The following is a 20,518-nucleotide window of genomic DNA, read 5'->3' on the forward strand; positions in this document are numbered from 1 at the left end:
GTAGAACTACATTGGGCTTCATGTCTTGCAAGATTTTTCCCGTTGTCTTTCTAATAATAAGCTCCTTTCATAATATTTTTCATTCATACACAAACGTTTTTGTGTTGTCACTCTTTTTAGTTTCAATAGCTGTGTTGCAGCAACTGTCCTCTGCGTAACCAAGTGTGTTTAATGCATAGATGCATAATGAGGGAAAAATCTCTGCTGCTCGCAGGCTGCACTAGATAAAGTGTGTGAGAACAGAAGGATTGTCCCCCTGCTTCTTCAGACAGGGAGATGACTCGAGGAGACTAATGGGAGGTTTTTAACAGTAGTTAGAGACTTAACGGGCTGTGAGCTTTCCCTTCCTGTCATTATAACCTGAGGTGGGTAGCTGGTGTGCATTCAGGAGTTACAGGCTGAGCCTGTCCTGTGTGCATTCTGCTCACTTGACAGCTGGGGCTGGACCTCCGTCGGTTTTAAGTGCCTTTGTAGTCCAGGAAGCAGAGCTAGTTAATTTAGCTGCTTTTAGAGGCTTTCGTTCGCTCGCTTCATTTTCAGGGGCTGTGTCATCTAGGGAAGAGTGGTACGGACAGGCAGCCAGGAGCTCAGCAGTCTCTCTGGCATCGTGCCTTTAATAAATAACTAGTTTTTAAAACTAGTGAACTGGCTTGAAGAACAGATCAGTAGACGGTTGGTGGCATGCAGGTGAAACCCTCCTGGCTCCTCAGTGCTTGCAAGCTTGCGACCAGGGCCAGAAAACGGGAAGGGGAAGGTTTGGGGCGGCAGTTCTGGTCAGGGGGAAGGTTTGGGGCGGCAGTTCTGGTCGGGGTGCCCTCTGTGCTTTGCCCCTGTCATCACCCACGAGCCCCAGGGTGTCCCTTTGCAGCCAGGGGGGCAGCAGGGTGTGGGGAGCCAGCACCCGTCACTGGTGTGCAGCACAGTTTGGTCCAGCACCTGCCCAGGGCATCCTGCCGTGCTGGGAGGTTTCTTAAACTGCTCTTCAGTGAGGAGTCTGTGCCTGTCACTCTCATCCCTTTTCAGAGTCCGTGCTAATAAATGGCAGCGGAGCGAGTGGGGGAGCTGTGTTTTTCCCATGGATGCCAGGCAGACAATGAACCTCGTCTTGCCCAGATGGTACAGGCTCTCCTCCAAGCAGATAAACAGGGCTGGTGCCATTGAAATGGTCCCAAACAGGCCGAGTTACAGTGATGGTGTGGTAATTACAGCGCCTCCAGTGACCATCTGGACACACAAACTGATTTTCTATTTGGATAATAAAACCTTTCCTATGTCTCCAATATTAGCCATGTATGGGGATGCTAATTGATTTAATTGAAGCTCTCAATGTTGAGCCGTGGGTACTGCCAACCTTTTCACTCTAGGTACGTGGTGGATTTTAATGTCTGTTTGAGGCAACGAAATTGGGGGAAGGGGGTTGTTCTGCTTTTGAGATAGTATCAAAAGGAAGGTCTGTTGGAGGTCCTGGTATCCTGGTCCTGCTCCAGAGTGAGGGCAGATGGGGCAGCTGCTTCAGAGCTCCTGTAAGCAAAGGGACAGAACTTTGCTGCTCTTGGTAGGGCTCGAGTCTTGAGAGCTTGTCGGGCGATTTCAAACAAAAGTTGTCTTTCCATAGTTTATTCATATGTACACACACAAACACATACTAGATTTTGGTTATATGGAAAGTAAACTCATGACAAAGTGATAAATATACCTTACTTTCTACTTGAGTAGCATCTCGCAACTCTGGTCACGAGCCATGCACTGGGTCACGCACAAATACCAAAACACAGAAGAACACATGCATTCAGAGGCTTCCCGCGTAATGAGAGCCCTCTCTGCGCATTTGAAAAAACTCTTTACTAGGCTTGTTTTCATGAGAAATATTAATTTCTGTCATGGTTTGAAAATCAACAGTTTTGCTTAGAAAACAGGGTCAGAGGTTCCTATGCCAAGAATGTATCTGGGACTGTCTTTCCCCCCGTCCCCCTTTATATGACCTTTTGTAGCAAGCAAACAAGAACAACAAAAAAGAAAACCAAAACCTTGTGGCAAAGTTATCCACCTAAAGAAATAGCAAAAAGTGACCTCTTGCAGCAGTGACACAGTCAGAACCAGTTGTATTAGAAACTATTCCCAGATGATCTCAGGCTATTACTTAGTGCTGAGTAATATTCCTGACCATTAGCGCGCTTCATTGTGTGAAGGGTTTGGAGCAGTGTAACATCTGCAGTGTGTGTCCTTAGCACTTTGCTTCTTCCCCTGTATTTTTTGCTACTCTTCTTAGGGAAATATTTTGGATTTTTTCTTGTGATTTTTCTTGTTTGAAATCGGAGGGATGCAGTGGCTCATGTTGCTTTAATTTCCTGTTGATTTTGCTCTATCCAGATTCCTCATTAACTGTTTAATCAGGAACATGGGAAACAGAGCCAAGCGGTTTTTGTGAAAGGCATGTTGAGTTTGGAGGGAGGAAAAGAGCTCAGAGGAGGCACCTGGAAACAACCAAATTATTGGCCTGAAATCTTTTTATCCCAGTAGGCAGCTGATTGGGAAAGGGGAGAATATTTTGATTCTGCCGAAGCAGGGGTGGGGCTTTGGCAAAAAGTAGGAGAGTAGAATTTCTTCTCCTCTGTGAAGCTGATGGCCTCCTTTTGGCCATCAAACAGCAGGAGCTGGAGAAGAGCGAAGGATGGGGAGCATGTTGCTGGTGAGGTTTGGTGACGTTTCTGTGAGCGTAGCCCAGGCTCACAGGCTCTGCTAGGGTTAGTTCTTCGGGGTCTGCGAGCAGGCACTGCAGCACCCGCTGCCCTTGGGAAGGGTTGGTGTGAAGCAGTGGTACGCAGCCAGCAGCTGACCAGAAGAAGAGTCGGGGTGACTGCTTGAACAGCAGGTAGTTATCTTACCCAGTGCTTTGCATCACCTCTGTGCAACTTACTCCCACTAAGCCCTATTTGAAGAGATACAGTGACACGCGGATGTCACGCTGACCTCCGCGTAGGGGCTAATCCAGCATGAAGCTACTGGGCGTTGCAGGACATCTTGCTCCTTCCACACCTAATAACCCTCGAGACTGCTGAAAAGCTGATCGTCTGGCCGGTGTCTAGTCCGTGTACCTCAGAGATCCCGGGCTTCCAGGATCAAAAATCACAGGTGGGCATTCTTCAACATGCAGGTTGTCCTCTGTTGCCACCAAAGGCAGCTGCTGCAGGATGGGTGTTGCATCCTCCCCTAGGGAAGATCCCATGGGGAGCGGTGGCAGGATGCTGGGGGCTTTACTCCTGCTTCTCAAGGGTGGGGGCTCCTGTCAACTGAGTCTCACAGGAGACTTCAGAAATAGCCATCCCTGATGTCAGTGCACGTGCTAATTGGACTTGACAGATGATAATGAAGAAGACGCTGTAACTGGGAAAGGGTAGAGGGAACATCATAACTCTTGGGTGAGGTGGAGAAAACAGAAAAGTCCAGAAGTTACATGAGGTAACTCAAAATATTAATGTCTGCTATTTCTGGTGCCGGAGGTGGCAGGTGCAGGGGAACATCAATAACTCTAAGGTAGCCTGTGAAGGTGGTTTTATCTTCAGTTCACATTCATAGCCCGGTCTTGCCGTTAACCCGTTTGCAAAAATCAGTTTTTTGGTGAGGATCCTCCTCTGTTGTGAATGCTGTCGCTAATGTGCCTGCATGTGGTAGGGGGGGAGCACCTGCCTGAGGGACTGAGTTACCAGTTGTTCCTGGCAAACAGGGATGAGGAAAGGGAGACAGCTTCGAGGGTGCCATGTCTTTGAACAGAGCTTGTAAGCAGAACGTAGCACTGTTTCCTGGAGCTGTGGTCCTGTGCCCACGTACCTCACAGCTAATGTGTAATTAGCCTTAATTAGCTTAATTAGCCTGGAAAACATCTTTTTTTGCCTTTGCTAGAAGGTCAGTGTGTCCTCCCCTTGCTGGATGGACATTCTGGCCTGGGGCTCTTGGCAGCACGGCAGGACCCCAGCGATGCAGGTGAGCTGTGGCATCGGAGGGGGTCTGCCCACCCTGGGCTGGGGCAGGGCTGCTGCAGGGCTCTGCGCCCCAGCACTTGGGAGAGGCATGTTTAATTCCCAATCCCAGCTGACCGGCAGGCCCTTTAGAGCCTTGAGGCTTTTTAAATGCGTGACTTCCATGACATAAAACTGCAGAGACTAGCTCCTGGAAATAGGTGGAACTTTACTACCCTCAGGGGCAGGATTGGCATCTAAATGCCATTGTACAATTGGGCGGCATCTGTTTTCTGGCTCTGCCTCCTGTAAGCTGGAGGCGACCAGACTTCTCCTCCCATGGCTGAGAGATGGTGGCAGAGGGGCTTGCCTGGAGCACCACAGGCAGGGGTACAGGCTGTCTCACGGTCCTGTGCAAACAGTTGATAGTTGCAGACTCGGTTGCCCCGTGATTGTGTAATGAAAAGAACAGTCTTGTTTATCGTCATCAAATCAGATAGAAGTGGCATCTGGCAGTTGCATTTGTAGTGTGCTCAAAAGAGGATGCCGTGTGCCAGAGGCAACATTTTCCTTGTGCCAAGAGCCTACACAAGAACCCAGCTCTGCTGAGGTGACTGTCACCCTAGGATTAGTTCAGAATAACCTCTTCAGCAAAGTCATCCTGCGATCCTTCCTCCAAGGTTTCAGGGAGGACAGAAATCCTCCCCATCACAGCTCCTGATGTGTGTTTCCTGATTGTGGGCTCTCACATTTTTCTTGTAATTACCAGCAAACTGCCTGAACAAGAGCTGAGATGCTTTTCCCTGACTGGCAGGAATACAACACCCACGATGAGTCAGGGGAGGAAGAGCTCCTGCTTCACAGGAGAAGGTATTGTGGGGAAAGGGAGGGGAGAAGGCAGAGAAGAATAGCTGCCAGAGAGTTGTGGAATAAATTACATTTGTTTAAAGACACATTAGAAGATTAACAATGGGAGTTAAGGTATGAAAGCAACAGGGCCTAAATGTAGTGTTAATGGAATCCCTTTTCTTTGCTATCTCCTGCAGGAGCTCTTTGGAAGTACGGAAGGGGAAAAATCACTTTACAGTAATAACTGTTATTTATATAAGAGAACAGCGTTGGATGTATCAAAATGTGAGGTTTCAAGGTAATAACTTGACCCTCACAATCATTGTTATCCATTTAAAAGGCAATTTTGGTGGTGGTGAATAGATGGAGGAAATAGCCCCAATCCTGCAACTGATCGTAAACGAGGTTTATTTTATTATTATTGTTATTAGTCAGGTCCCAATCTGGTAAGATTGTGTTAAGAAAAAGGGAAAAGACTGCAAGAGATGGAGGAGCTGATAATCATCCTTGCAGAATTTGTTGGGACCATTTGATGGGCTCATTAGTGACTTAGGGCCTCATCTCGGCTCCCTCCAGAGTCGATGTCAGCTGTCCCATTGCAGCATCATTGATTCACATCCCATAAAGAGCAGCAAGCAAGCAGATGGTGTGGCCTTGTAGCCTCAGAGAACTGCTCCTGTTCTCCACCTGTAATTCACACTGGTGGAAGGTCACTACAATGTTGTATCAAGTACAGGGTGAATTAATAGTGCAAGCAAGAGGATAATGATGGCTGCACGCAGTGACCGTGTCACTCCCGACGTTAGCTGCGTGCACGTAGTATAACCAAATCCCACGCGTTCCCATCCTGGGACTTGCCGGTGGCCTTTGGCAGGAGTAGCTGTGCTCCGTCCGCTCACGTGGCTGTCCATGCGTGGTCACACGAGATGGGCCATGCACCACAGGGGCTGTCGTGGTGGGCCAGCCCAAGCCACGAGGCTGCGTCTGTGTTCGGGTGCAGCTGAAGTGGACAGGCTGTGGCCGGGCTGAACGGGCAGAAAATCTGTTTTTCACAAAGCACCAGCCCACCTCTTTTGCAGCAACCAGGATGGGTTAATGAATGATTCATGAGGAGGGGTTAGGGGTAGCAAGGAAAGATGATAATATTCTCTATGTGGTGAAAATATAACAATAATTTTACCAGCTCTAATTTTTAATAACCACTGGGTTTGTGAGCAGATGTGATAGATGAACTTGAGCAAACCGTAGCCTCCCAAGCTGGATTTTCACTTCAGAGCAACTAGGGCACTCTCTGAAATACCAGAGCTCTGTAAAACCTCGCAGGCAGTGGGAGAAAGGAGCAGAAAGTTGAAAAAGAGAGGGGAAAGGGTCTGTCCTGTTTTCATAATATTCCGATTAGTGTTAGACATGAGGCTCAGTTCATCCTGGTTCGGAGCAGTGCCTGAATGGGAATTTTATCTTTAAACCTCAAGTCTCTGGGAGTGAAGTCTTTCACAAGGGCCGGGGTTTCGCCCCTTTCCCCCTGCGTGCGCGGTGTTAGCTGGAGCGGGGAGACAGGCTGTGATCCATGGGGTGGGAGGGGTGGCAGGGCGTGAGTGACGGGGGGGCAGGCATGGGTGTCTGGTGGCGAGAGAGCTGTTTTCTGACCCTGAGGTGGCCCTGGACATCCCTCACGTGGGAAGCGGCTGGGGAGGATGACAAAGCAGCCCTGTTTCGCCAGGCAGGTTCTGCTAGCTGGGATAATGAAAAAGAATTGGATCTGTGAGGGCAGCTGACACAGCTCGCTGTCTTGAAGATGTTTTCAGTGTTTTGTTAAGATGCCTTTTACAGACTGAGAACTAGCGGGAGCGTGGTGCTGCCTGCAGCTAGCAGCCCTAACTCTTCATGTGACAGCAGCAACAGCAAAGCCCCAGCAGAGAAGCCTGGGCCACCCGCTGGAATGCAAGCTGGTCCAGCCTTCTCACGGTGGGAGGCAGCCTGGGCAATGTCCCCTGCCCTCCCCGGCTGCAGTGTACTTGGTTGCAAGTGTCAAAATCTGTGGGGCTGGATTCAGCTCTTGCAGGTATCTTCATTAAAGTGGTTGAAAACAGGAGGATTTAATGATCTGAACCATGACTTTAATTAATCAGTGTAAATGTTGCTTATTTATAATATAAACCACAGCCTATGGATAACTCTTGTTTAATTAAGCTTATCACTGTGAACCTGATCCAGCTCCTTGCTGCATTCATGTAACTAATGCCGTATCTTCTCTTAAGAAGCATCATAACAGACTACAGGGGATGTAATTCTCTCCACTCATCCTCCGCTTTACAAGTGTGGCTGGTTCTGGCATGTCTAATTCGTGACCCAGTGTCGGTACCGAGTCCTCTCCGATCCCACCAGCTGCTCCTGCATTAGCGTGCTGCTGCTGCTGTCACACCTGGCGCCTGGGAGTCTGCAATAGCTTTTGCTTTGGTTTTTTTTCCACCTTGTTCACTAAGAATTTTTGTGTCTGATTTAGTTTAGTCTGTGCAGCTGAGCTTTCTCTTTATCCTTGCCTTTTGCTTTCTCTTCTTCACTTGTCCTTTCCTGTTTCTGTGTAGCATGTTTAAAACTTTTTTCCATGTTGCACAGATGTAGGGGAATCTGTAATGAGCTCCCAAGCTGAAAGCAAAAGCTGTTTTTCTAAAAGTTGTTCTAAAAGTTGAAGAGCGTAGCATTAGAAACCTCAGAGATTGATTGGGAAAAGTTTGAGTCACTTTTAAGGATTTGCGGTTACTTTCTGTTGTGCCAAGGATTCTCCAGGCAACGTCTGTTGCCTGACACAGGGATAGTCTCCAGTGGATGCTAAGACAAATTGCCTCGAGCGAGGATGTTTGTGTGCATCATTTCAGTCACTTAGGTCTCTAGATCCCTTTCCTCAAAAGTAATCTAACAACAAAGCAAAGTTGGGTGGGGGTTTTTTTTCCCCCCAAATGAGAGCATCCACGTGAGAGTTTAATGTACTGTAACTGGTGCACGTTGCCTTCAGATCTTAACTCATTTCAACTTTTCTGAATATCTGCATGTTTCCTGACCTCTTTAAAATGGACGTAGCGGTGTTTCTTTGCTGCATGGAGGTATTGCGAGGATGAATATTTTAGAAACTCAGGTTGTGTTAGAGATGGTGGAGTTTGCAGGAGGTGCCAGAGGGCTTAGTGCTCAAGGCAGAAGATCGGCCTCTGGAGATCTCGGTGGTGGGGCTGAGCTGGTTCAGCTCAAAGTCTCGCAAGTGACCATTTCGCTTGGGCACTGAAGTTCTGTGTTCAGCTGCCATGTGGATTCAGTGCAAGGCAGGTGGCACAGGTGCTGATTTGGGATCAAACAGGAGCCATTGACAAAAGCAAAGGAAAAAAAAAAAAAGCAGTTCTTTTTGGGTAAGTCCATCATCATTTTCTCAGCAAACAAGTATGCAAACTGGGATTAGATGAATTAGGAGTTTCCTGCCACGACAGATGGAAAGGGAGGGAAAGCCATGTCAGAGTCCAGGGAAAAGAAAATTCCTGGTTTGTTTTCCCATCCAGAAGCCAGGGGAAGAAGTCATCAGGGGGAAAAAAAATGCAATGAGCAGAACACACTAAAGAGGAAAGGCAGGAAGACATTAAAGTAACCTATTAAATTGCTGAAGGCTGAGTGGCAAAAAATAAATAAATAGAGGCTGTGTAGATTGATGGATATTGGATCTGAAGGGCTTCCACATCTGGTGTGGCAGCTCTTTAGCATCTCATTTCAGTGTGACTCAGCAGGAAAAGTTGTTTGTTCTAACAGCAAAGCAGAGAGATGAAAACAGTCGTGAGGCACATCAGCAGAGGGTCTGGGTGTCATTGTTTTATAATTGGATCAAACCCTTTCATGTAGGTTAATACATCTGGATCTTCTGCGATAGGGGTGAGGTTTCCAATGTCACCTTTTCCCACCCTTGTTCATCTTCTACTCAGCTTCTCTTACACTCTTAGGCCACACTCTCTTCCCTTGCACATCTGTGCGCCAACATCTGGGTGGTGTGGTGGTAGGGAGGCAGTGAGGTTTCCTATGGAGCAAGTGCATAGAGAAGAGCAGAGACTGAAGGGCAGCTTGTTGGAGATAAATTCTTACCTGATTTAGGTGCCTTGAATTGCTCTCTGTAGGTCCTGACGCCCTCTACATAGTTTGAATCTTCCAACCAGGCTGTGCTCAGCCTTGTAGTGTTGGCCTTGGTCCTCATTTACCTTCATACATGTTTCTTTTAATACACTGCTGCTTCTGGAGATTCCCGTCTCCCAAAAAGCTCTGTTAATAGTGCCCACTTAGCTTTTGTGGTGCACTTGGATGCCTGTTGATTGAAGCAAAGCGTTGCGTTTCGGTGGCAGTAAGTGAAAAGGCTAAGGTGCTAAGCACGGGTTTCTGAAGTCTCTTGGCATATTAACTCTGTTTATTTGCCATGTGGTCTTGCAAAACCTTGAGGAGTCACTTTATCATTTTGTGCCTCTATTCTTCATCCATCATAAGAGAATGAAAGTCATTCCACCGATCATTTGTTTGTCTCATATCTTTAAGACAATTGTCACGTCTGGTATCTACATCCAGCACGGTAGGTCCTTGTCCTTGGATTCATCTTTTAGAGATTTGTAATAGTAGCAATAGCTAATGATTTGTAACAAGAATAGAACTGGTGCAAAATCTCTGTGAGCTCTCTGTATTAGGGAAAGCAAAACCCTAGATCCCATTGCTACAGCCATTTTTTTCCCCTTCTCACCTTGACACCGGGGATATGTCCAAGGCTGTTTGCTGTCTCTGTGTATGCAATTAATCAGCTGGCTGGGGAAAGCCTGGCACTCACATACTCGGTCATTTGGTGTAAGCTGTGCGTCCTCTGCGGTGCACCTGGTGCTTGCCAGCCTGGGAGGAATCAGCAGGTGGTGCCATCCTTGAAACAGGGAGGTGCTGAAAGAAGAGCAAATGCACCATGAATTCTAACATCCCAGGAAAGGTTAGAGGAAAATGGTCACTAAAGGCACCGCTATTTACATAAATGAAAATCCACCGGCTTTAGAGGGGCCGCAAATTCCTTTAATCCTGAAGCATGCTGGAGGTTCAAGGAATGGTTCCCTCTGCAAGAGGTAAAGTGTCAGTTTTGGAAATGTTGCTGTCTTTACGTCACTGTCGGTCAGAACAACCCAAAGCATTGCAGCCAGTTGTGTGTGTGTTGGAATACCCTTGGCTGCTCCTGAAGTACGGCCGCCTCTGGAGATGGAGCTCTGGGCTTTTGTGGTCATCTGTCTTGCGGGTACAGAACATGCCTCTTGTGGATGTGTGACCAGGAAAGCACCTGTGTCGTCTGGGGCTCTGCAGTGGTTTCCCTCCCTCTCCCGTCTCCCCGTCCTGTCGCAGGCTCTCTCCCACACCGGAGCTGCTGCCTGCTCTCAGACGCGGAGTCCCACAGCTGCGTTGTGCATTGCCATCTCTCAAATCTATGATTATAACTGTAAATCCTAGCAGACTTTTCCCATTTGTTTCTGGGTTTGTTGTGTTTTGTTGTTTTGGTTTTTTTTAACTTAGAATTTTACACGTTGTTTCTTCCATCCTCATTCTTTTTGTTTGCCTGGAAGTGGCACTTGGGGTTTGTGTGGTTATTTTTCTTGTACTTATACTCTCCACTGACTTAATTAAGTTCTTGCTTATTTCCTGGTCTTGCCAAGTTTACTGGCCCCACCAGGGCTTCCCAGTGCTCTCCTCCCAAAAACCACAGCTGCTGCCATTCACCTGAGACCACAAAAACAGGCAGAAAAACTTCCTTTTGAAACTCAGCTTGACATTATTGAAACAAAAGACACACAGGAAAACTATACTCCCAACTTCCATTAGTGTTTTTAGGCTGGTTTCCCTACGAAAAGAAGATTTAGTCACCTAGACTGACTTTGTCTGGATGTGAGTAAGTATCTACCCAGCAGCTTGAATTCAGTGGCAAACTGGGTCCACTTTGACAGGTAGGCTTTTCAGAGGTGCAGAGAGTCTGTGCTAGCGTGCTGTTGTGAATACCTCCTGCTGGGAGCACAGCTTCAGCGAAACAAAAGAGCATCCCGCTGTACCATGTACACATGTGCAGAAACAGGCTCTTGGTGGCTGGAATTGCCTTGTTTTCTTGCTGGAAGGTTTCCAACACCCCCAGGAGGCTCTTCCCTCCTGATGCCCATTTGCTTCCATGCACCTTTGATAGCAGCATCCCAGGTGTCCGTGGCTCTGGGGATGCCTCAAGTGAAAGGTGTCCCACCATGCCTTCCTCTTGTTCCATTTGTAGTTAGACCTTCACCTTCTTCCCTTTCTGCCCACATGAGATGGAGAGCCCTTTTTGTTCATTCCCACAGCTTGTCCTGCTAGTGGCCTCATGCATCCCTTTCTTTCAGAGCTGTGATCATTTATTCCCTGCCACAGCCCTGACCTTACACCTCAGGAAAGTTAAATCAGTCATTTCTCTTTCTCCCTGCCTTTCTGTCCTGGTTTTTGGGCTGTCTCTTGACAGGCTTTTCAGGGGATTAAGTGGGATTTATCTAGTTGCAAACACACGATTGGAATTCACCGATCAGGACTTCATCCATAGCTGCAGCGTGCCTCAAGTCTGTGGCTGTGGAAACCGGCAGGAGTTACTCTGTTGGCTTTGAAAGACCTCAGTTTGCCCTGCTTTTGTATGAGGGGATGGCTTCGATTTCATTAGGCAGCTCTGGACAGGGCATTTCCATTTCAGACCCCTTTCTGATCCCTTTGTGCTCTTCTGCTGCTTCTTCGTGCTGAGGGTGTTTGCTGGCTGCCTCATAGTGCGATTTGTATTCTGAAAAGCAGGCGATTTTATTGGGAGGGCAGGACCTGGCCTCATTACTGTGTTTTCCTCCCCACACATGGAGCGAAGGAGCAAGAGGCGAGACGAGACCTGTCTTGCAGATGCCCGCTCTCAGAACGGCGGCCGCAGTGTCTGCTCCATTCCCACCCCTTTTTGGATAGGAACAGCCATCTCCATTTCACCTAGGTGTGTGGGGAGGAGGGAAGAGGAGCCTGGCAGTGCTTTTACCTGTCTGGACCAGAGGGACAGTGTTTGCTGAGGCTTTGCATCCCAGCGCTGTGACAGGTCCAGCATGATTGACAGGTCGTCACGTCCGCTGTGCGGGGAAGTGTGACAGCATCCTCTGTCTTGCTGGAAACTCCAGGTCTCAGAGAATGTTATTCTGATTTTATGTACGCAAAGCGATTATTAAAGAAGAGAAAAGAGAGGTGGTGTTTCAAGCAGTAGAAACTAAAGCACTCGGCTCTTTTCATCATGTCTCTCCTGAATTCACTCTCTGGATAGCAGAGTGAGAGGGAGGCTCCATTTAAATGCAGATTTCAAATGTTGGCCAAGAGCAATGAATAGGCCTCTGCTACACTGATCAGACAAACATTATCAAGTCTCTTTGTGAAGGAGATTTTATGTTTTTAGATTTTCTTTCTCCTTGATGAGATCCTCTTTCCTCTGAGAGTAATAGCATATTGATGACTTTTTATTTTATTTTTAAGCAGCACTTCAGAGATTATAATGGAAACACAATCCCACCTGTTTCTCCACTGGAGCTATACTCAACAGCCCTGTAATGAGGAAGCCTGCAAATTGCTTACCCTTTACTGTGTTGACAGCCTGAAGCGTTGGTACCGTATTCAGGAGAGGGGAAATGTGCAAAATAAGGCAAGCCTGCAACCGATTTTGATCAACTGACCCTCAAACGAATCTGCCGCCTCGTGGCTGAGGAGCTGGTTGGGGGCCGGTGAAGCCAGGAGCCGCGGCAGGTGGGTCTCTGGCAATAAGGTAACGCAGGCGGCCAGGGAGCAGCAGGCAGGGGAGAGGTGGGGGTCCGGGGGTGATTCCCCCACGTCCCAGGGCATCTCCCGAGGCTGGTCTTCCCGAGCTGGACACTGGTGTTTGAAGAGCAGTATGTCTTCCTGGCATGCCTTTGGTGTGAAGGGTTTCTGGTTTTGAGACCAAGGAGCGATCTGCTCCAGCAGTTGGTATTGGATCTTCCAGGTGTCTGAACCTGGATGAACGGAGGTTACAGTTCTGAATTGGAGGATCCATTGTTAACGGGAACGCAGAGGGTCTGAGGACTGTGTTTACAGTGTAAGTCAGAAGAGATTGTAGGTGTGATCTTAACCTGTCAGAGAAGATGCCCAAGAAATATTGCGGATGGCTTTATAGCTTCTTAACTTGGAGAGACAGGTTATGAACAGTGAAATACAATGTTTATTTAGCCAGTGATTTGCTAAATCCACATCTTCAAGAGGTGGCTTGAGATGGCGATTGCGTTTCTGAGTATGGCTTTACATCTCAGTGATGCAAAAAGCATCTGAGAAAATGTAGCAATAGTTAATAAAGTTAACAGGGAAAGGTCAGCTGAACATTGTTTGAGACAGCAGCGTATAAACCTTCCTTCCAGTAACATCTGCTCCCTGTTACTGTTATAAAAACACTACTTCATTAGATCTTGGTTGGATCATGAATTAAGTAGTGATAGGTAGTAAAACTTGCAGTCGTATTAGGCTTGTCAGAGCGTGTATGTTGTGATTCTGGCTGGTGGCGGGTAGCACCCTGGGGAGCTGCGCGGCCTGGGGGAGTGGGAGAGCGGAGGCTTTCTTGCTTTCTTAGCACTGGTTGAAACCCAGCTGAGGGTGGAAAGGATTAAATTTCAGTGCTGTCTGTAAACTGGCTGGTGCACTTAATAGGATGAGTTGCTGTGTCTCAGCCCAGCTCCAGGAAGACAGCTGTCTCCACCGCTGAAAGCACGCAAGCTGTCAGCACTGCCTGTCCCCATGTTCGCTGTTTTGGCAAAAAGGAGTAGAACTGAATTGCTCAGGGTGAGAAGTGAATGTTCTTCCTCCTCCTGGAGAAGTTTCTCCAGGGTAAGAGAAGAAAAAGCAGAAGAGTTTGCACATCTGCCTGTCACACTGCTGTGGCTGTGCTCTGCTGGAGTGGAGCGTGAATGCTGCAGCCAGGTGCCACCGTCCGTCCCTCTGTGTGGGGCAGCCGTGTGGGCATGTGCTGTGGGGCCAGGGCTGGTGGGGTTTAAGGAAGCCGCGTCTCCAGGGAGCTCTTTGTGCAGCTCCTGTCTGGACGAGGCACTCGCAGACAGCCTGTGTGCTGCATCTGGGCAGTGCAGGGCTTGGTCCGGGTGTGTGCTCCCACACACGCACATGTGCGTGCATCTGCACACACACGACCCACCAATTCCTGCCTCCCATCCCCTGGTTCCCTATCGTGTCTGCCCACCGCCGAGGGCTGGAAGATTGCTGAGATGAGGACGACCTGTAGGAAAGTTACTGAAATCTGTTTTTCTCAGAGGATGCCGTCATACATCATCTTGCATTTCTTTGGCTACCAGTAATACCTTTTGTCTGGTTCTTGCTGTTAAATCATTAACTTTGAGTGTTGCGTTTGAAATGTGTGCTTGATGGAAATTTACAGTTAAGTCACTTGTTGCTTGAATTAGCAACTCTAACCCAGCTATTTTCAATGCCTACGCAAAGCAATAAACTCTTCTGGGTTGTAGCTTCTTGGGTTTGTGGGTTTTGTGATAAGTGTGAGGAAAACCTGGGCATATTGAATAAAAAAAGAATTATGACTATATAGAGGATGCTTATGTATCAGGATTGAAACATCCCATGGGAGAAGATGTTTCCAGCCAATTCTTCCTAAGAAAAGCTCAGCCTCTGGCAGTGCTTTGCAGACTTCACTTGAAGTTGTTTGATTCTCAGTCCCTGTGAAATCCTAAGCAGCCCTGAATTGGTCATCGCAGACCCAGGTGGTCCTGACTCCCTCTGAAAGAGTTTTCTCATAATTCACAGAGAAGGCAGTCTGGATTGGAGACATTTAATATGATGAGGAAGATAGAAGTGATTTTTGAGGCCGGCAAAGTTCAAAGACTGCGGTAAGTTTTCAGGATTAAAGATTTACTTGATGCATCTTCCCATATTTAATAGACAGGAATAGATGAAAGGGAATTTCTATAAAGGTTTTCGTTCATACTTAATGATGCTGCTATTAGGTGAGTTTTGACACTGTGTCCCAAGACATGGAGTTTTAAAACCAAGCTTTTTTAAACACTGAATGACCTTTTTCATCCGCTAGCTTTAATAAATAAAGATCAGTTCAGCCTCATTACCTAGTCTGTTCAGGGGGCTGGTTTAATATTTGGTAAAACTAACTGCTCTCCCAAAATGCAACTGAAAAAATGTTGCTGGTTTTCTGTCACGAGCCCCGTGGGGAGATTGGGAGCGGTAATGTAGTTTGATTAGTGGCTGGGCTTTCGGAGTGCCACCGCCGTGGCCCTCCTGGGACTCGGGCTCTGCGGCTGTGTTCCCTTCTTTTGCAAAACCTGCCGCTTGCCACGCGCGTTTTCCCCTTCCTCCTGTCTTTGCTCCCAAGGTGGGCTGCAAAGTTCAAATTCGGGCAGAGCTGAGTAAGGAAGAGGGTTTGTTGTTTGCTGGGGTGGGGTGGCTTTTGGTTTGGTTCGATTTGATCTTTTTCTCTCAGCTGTAGGGAAGTTTTCAAGATTTCCAAAAATAAGAACAGAAAATCCCATCCTGAATAGAGACAAAAAATCTTTGTGCAAATATTTTTGCCTAGATGGCCTGAGGAAATTATTTGAAATACTTTGGTTTCGACTCTCCTGCTTTTAAAATGTGTTTAGCTATATATTAGTGGAAGTGAATTTTGTTTGAAAACTGACAGTTGAAGAATATACTTGAAAACATTGTCCAATTTAGTGATTTTGGAGCTCTAAATTAGAAAATAATGAATCTAAGAATGCTGACATACACTCCTCCACTACTGATCTTTAATTTTGCCCTGTCAGCACCTGGAACATAAGTAGCATTTTGTGATGTTCATCAGATTCAGTACGTTGCTTTACTGTTTCCTGGAAACAGGACCGTAGTGAAAAGTTTGCACACATCCGACAGTTTTGTGTATGTGGACTTTCTTCTCTGTCGTCTGCTGCTGAGAAGTGGGGAGCTGAGCAAGCCGCTTGTTGGGGCACTTGAGCCTTCCAGCTTCTTTGTAATTAAGAGCAGTCACCAGCCGTATCGATGTCTTAAAAAACGTGAGATCCATGCTCCTGGCCTTAGAGGAAAGCACAACCTTTTTTGTTGCATAATGAGATTAAGATTAACTGCCCTAGCTTTGCAGATAATGATGGTGCTTGCGTGTTAGCGGAGCAGAGGAGATGGTGTCGCCTGAAGGACTGGGAATGTTCGCCAAGACATCTGTGCATATCATGCAAGAAGAATTGCTGTGTGTTTCTTTCTCAGTACTTTGTTCAGTTTAGCTCCCATAAAACTGGGAAAAAGTAGGAAGAGAGGGAGCATCATATCGATGGGTATCATTGGGATACAAAGTAAATTAGGCTAAGGCAGGCCACCTTTGCTTCCCCAGTGGATTTGGTATCTAGTTACCTTCCACAGCTAGGGCTGGGGCAGGGATGCTCCGCGGTTCTGTCCTGAGAGGAGCTATTTCACTGGGACGAGTGTAGCAAGGCTGAGAAGAGAGCCCTGATCCGCGATGTGTGAGAGTTGTTGAAATCAAGCTATGCTTTGAGTTTTGTGGCTGATAAAGCAAGACTTAGGGGCAGGAAAGCCAAAGGAAAAGGAGCCTGAGCCCAGGACAGGTTTCTTCACTGGGCTGGGCTGCGTTGGAGGCTCTGTGTGTTGGTGGCTATGGAGGGTGATTGGTGCCCATGCACTGGGGAAGCAATGAGGACCTTCGAGGCACAAACTAACCCTCTGTGGAAGGTGTTCTCAGTCCCACCGACAGCACAGCACCACCGTGCTTCTCTAGCAGTGGTCCCAGTTAGCTGTGTCTTCAAAATATATGTATCCTTTGGCTCTGCTTCCAGCCCTGGCTCTTGGGGAGGAGGTTACCTCCTGTTCATACCTGATGTGCTTTACTTCAGCTGCCGGCTGATTTATGTGTTACACACTGCTTTCCCTATCTAAAATAACCCACCGAAACAACAAAACCCAACCTGCCACAGCACAACGACACGTTTCAAAGCTTCAACAAGGCACCTAGCTGCTGTAGTTAGTTCCTTATTTCCCTGACAGGCAAACGAGCAGAGCCCCACTAATCCCTGGTTTGCAGACCTATGCAGTGCAGGGCCAGATTTGGTGCTGAGCTGCGACTCCATCTACACCCAAGCAGTTCTGAATGGCATCGCTCCCTTCGGAGAGGTTTTTGGAAAGGGAAGATAAGCGTTGGTGCCTTTCTGATACATGCAATGAAACCCAGTGCTGCTCTTCCCCAGGTACAACTGAATAGCTGCATTCTGGGAGGAGACCTCCTATTAGCAAGGATAAACCCACTGGGATGCAAAAGTTGTGCCAGCTCATAATGAAACGCTGTGATTAATGCTCGACTCAAATTTCTTTTTGCCTTCCGTCAAGAAAATAAAAATAATACCCCACACTATCTCCCTCTGCCTAACACAGATTTGAGTGGGCAGGCCCAGGAGCTGGGTTCAAGAGTCAAGTGCTTTCTGTTTGAAAAATATTTGTCCCTTCCCACCCACGGCTGCCCACATGCTTCCTGAAATATTCCAGCTATCTCCACCGTACCAACGCTTTCTCAAATGAACGAACGGAGGCTATCTGGGGACGTTCTTCCTCTGTCAGGATGTGCGGCAGTGCCCGGATCCGCGCTGCTGGGGGCTGCACAGCTGGATGTGCCCTCCAGGAGCGCCCGGGGTGAGCAGGCGGGTGCCCGTGCCTCAGGGGGTGCTGGGCACCGCCAGGACCCCAGCAGCATGGGTGGCCGTGTTGTGCTGCAGCGCGCCGGCAGGTAACGCAGCCGCTGCTGCAGAGATTTTGCCACCCACGTGTCTGGCAAGACCTGGGAGGTGGGCGAAGCGGCGGGAAAGGCCACACGTGGGAGGGAGGATGCGCTGGCAATAGTGGCAGCAGGAGCAGAAGTGCCAACGCGGCGGCTGCTCGCGTGGCAGTGGAGATCCCGGAGGGGTGCTGAGAACGGGGGGGACGGGGAGGTGCGTGGAGCCGAGCCAGGTCCCTGCCAAGCCTAACCACTGCCAACACGTTTGCTCCTGCAGCTGCCATCCTGGATGACCCCATGGAGTGCAGTAGAGGGGAGAGGCTCTCCATCACCCTGGCCAAGAACCGTATCAACCGCGCACCCGAGCGGGTGGGGAAAGCCAAAGTGGAGGTGGACATTTTTGAGCTGCTGCGAGACAGCGAGTATGAGACGGCAGAAACCAGTAAGTACCCCTCGATGTTAGCTGGTCCTTTCCCAGGTCTTCTCTCTGCCAGCTCGCAGGAGGTGTCTGACACACTGCACTTGCTGCACAGGATAATTTTGTGACAGTCAAGAGGGGTACACAGGGTAAAAGACACCTGTCTGCTCTTTTACCAGCACTTGAAAGAGCAACACGTGCTTGCATGAAATGCTAGCCTGCAGCAGGTGTCTGCAAAGCCCCAGGCCTGCCCTGGCTGCCCGAGTCGGGGGTTTGGTGCGGTCTGGATGGGGCGCAGCATCCCCTCGGGCGGGGCGCGGGACCTCCAGCAGCGTGCGCGCTGTGTTCAGCACCAGCCACGCGTTTGGCAGGTGCATCCACTGCAGGGGCACAGCGGCAGGTAAAGGGAGGTTGGTCTTGGAGGGTGGGTGCTGAGACTGCTTTTCATTTGAGGGTTTAGCGTGGTGTTGTGAGGTGAGCTTTGGTGTGGACAAAGAGGGTCTGGGTCCTCAGTGTGTTTTGTCACCATTCGGCTCAGGGGTTTGGGAGAAATTACTTTCTTCAGGCTGTGTGTCATTAAACAGAGGTAATGATAGCAGAGGTGATGCTCCTTTGTAAAGTACTTAATGGCATGCAAATAAAGAGATTTTGGGCAAGTTCAGTGCAATTAAGTTATTTTTAAAACCTCACAGAACGCTGTGTCAGTAAACATGATAGCTCTTCCAGTGCTTTAGGTTGGCAGTGGATTTGTTTACACAAAGTTAAGTTGTCAACTGATGTTTAAAACTGTGTGGATTAAAAAGAGTTAATTTTGTAAGAATAGTATACTTCCCTTGTTGCTTTAAAGTTCCTTAATGCAAACAGGTCTCTACTATAGTTGTTCCTCTAGATGCCCAACATGTCAACTCCATGCTGATGAATAAAAAAGAAATTGATGTTCAGTGTCCCTCAGACCAATCGGGAGCCCAAGCAAAGGAAGCCAAAAAGTTCTATGATAGTTTTTTCCTGTAAGAGGGAAAATCTTTTCAATTTAGAATCATTTTTAAGATGACCTTTACAGTTCAAGGGAGGGCTATAATTTTTTTTTATTGCAAATTGGCTCGAAAAAGCTGGAGAAATCATTTTAAATAATACGGATTTTAGGCTTTTTTCCCAATGGATCTCTGCCCCAAGCCTGTGTAATCTGCAGGGTATTCCCAGAAGGTGCAGTGGTATGTTGTGGTCTAGAATGGGCTGTTTTTTCACAGCGCTTTGGTGTTTGCTCTGCTCGGCACTGAGCATCCCTGTGCCTGGGATGCCCCATGCAGCCGCGTACCTGGTGCTGCTCAGGAGCAGGTCTCTGGTTAACTGGTAGAAAGGGCTTAATACGGCTGCGAGATCAGCAGATCGCTCCTTCATTTCCTGAATTAGCATTTGCATTATTTATAGAAGCGTGCAGTTAATAAAGCGTGTTTCAGCAAGTACCTGTATGTCTATTTATAGAGCCTGATACCCATGAGGCAGTCTAGATTAAGATCATCACATGCAGCATCACAGGGACTGTTTAAAACAGCAGTTCTGCACATTTTTGGATCCCTCATCTCTTTTAACTTTTTCTTGGTCTTTCCCATCTGTTCAGGGTTGTGCGCACCCTCCCATACCCTCGTTTGTCACAGCAACAGGCCAGACCCAACCTCGCGGGCTAGGCTGTGCAGAAGGGGTGGGGACTGCCTGGGTTTCTGAGTGCATTCCCAGGTTTTGCCCCTGAAAGTATCCCAAATCTCCCCGCAAGGAGTAGGGAATGAGAGCAATGCTTGCCTGCGTGAGCTGAGCCTTCTGCATCTTTGAAAGAACCAGCAGCATTTTTAGTTCTCTTCTTTTTGCTTTCTCATAAATCTCCTGCATGGAGCAGTGTTTCTGGTGTTTAACTTTGCTCAGGAAACAGGCTCGATTGCGAGTGACCCCAGAGCTGTGGTAAAGACTGCGATTTCTGTCTTACTTGCGTCCCTCTAACACTGCTCAGAAATTTTTCTGTTGGAATGTTTTTCAAGCAGAAGAATGCTAATTTGCTGAGAATGAAGTATTATGCAAGAAACTGTTGATTTCAGCAAATGTGGTGTTTGGGGAGAACGTGGAAATGGGATAAATGAGGAAGAGGCAATCTTCCATTTCAGATTTTTACCTTGGGGTGATTTTTTTTGTTTTCTTTACTTGGACTTATAGAAGGTAAAAAGTAGAAATTGGAGCAAACTGATTTGATTTTGGTGAAGTGAATATTCACATAATTTTGCAATATGTTATTTGCCTTTTCTTCAGAGGGAAAAATGTCTTGAAGCATTTCTTACGAAAGGAAAGATCTGGATTCCGCATAGCTCCTTTATGAATGTCACTGAAGTTATTCTTGATTTATACTGGTAGCAGAGGAGAATCAGATCCTTTAACTTAAATTTCAAGGCTTTCATGGCTTTCAAATGTCTG

At 47.7% G+C, this 20,518-nt stretch overlaps 1 protein-coding gene across 2 annotated transcripts in view; it reads left to right on the top strand.

Moving 5' to 3' along the window:
* Nucleotides 1-20,518, top strand: part of GRIK4 (glutamate ionotropic receptor kainate type subunit 4) — a 206,275-nt gene that overhangs the window by 111,847 nt on the left and 73,910 nt on the right. For both annotated transcript variants that reach the window (XR_008819147.1, XM_056322866.1), the window contains exon 3: nt 17,921-18,085. Coding sequence is in view for 1 of the 2 variants with exons in the window: in XM_056322866.1 (XP_056178841.1) it covers nt 17,921-18,085 (165 nt within the window). In the remaining variant the exon portion in view is untranslated. The remainder of the gene's footprint in view (nt 1-17,920; nt 18,086-20,518) is intronic.

The sequence above is a fragment of the Falco biarmicus genome, chromosome 20, assembly GCF_023638135.1.
Source record: "Falco biarmicus isolate bFalBia1 chromosome 20, bFalBia1.pri, whole genome shotgun sequence".
In the NCBI taxonomy this organism is placed as follows: domain Eukaryota; kingdom Metazoa; phylum Chordata; class Aves; order Falconiformes; family Falconidae; genus Falco; species Falco biarmicus.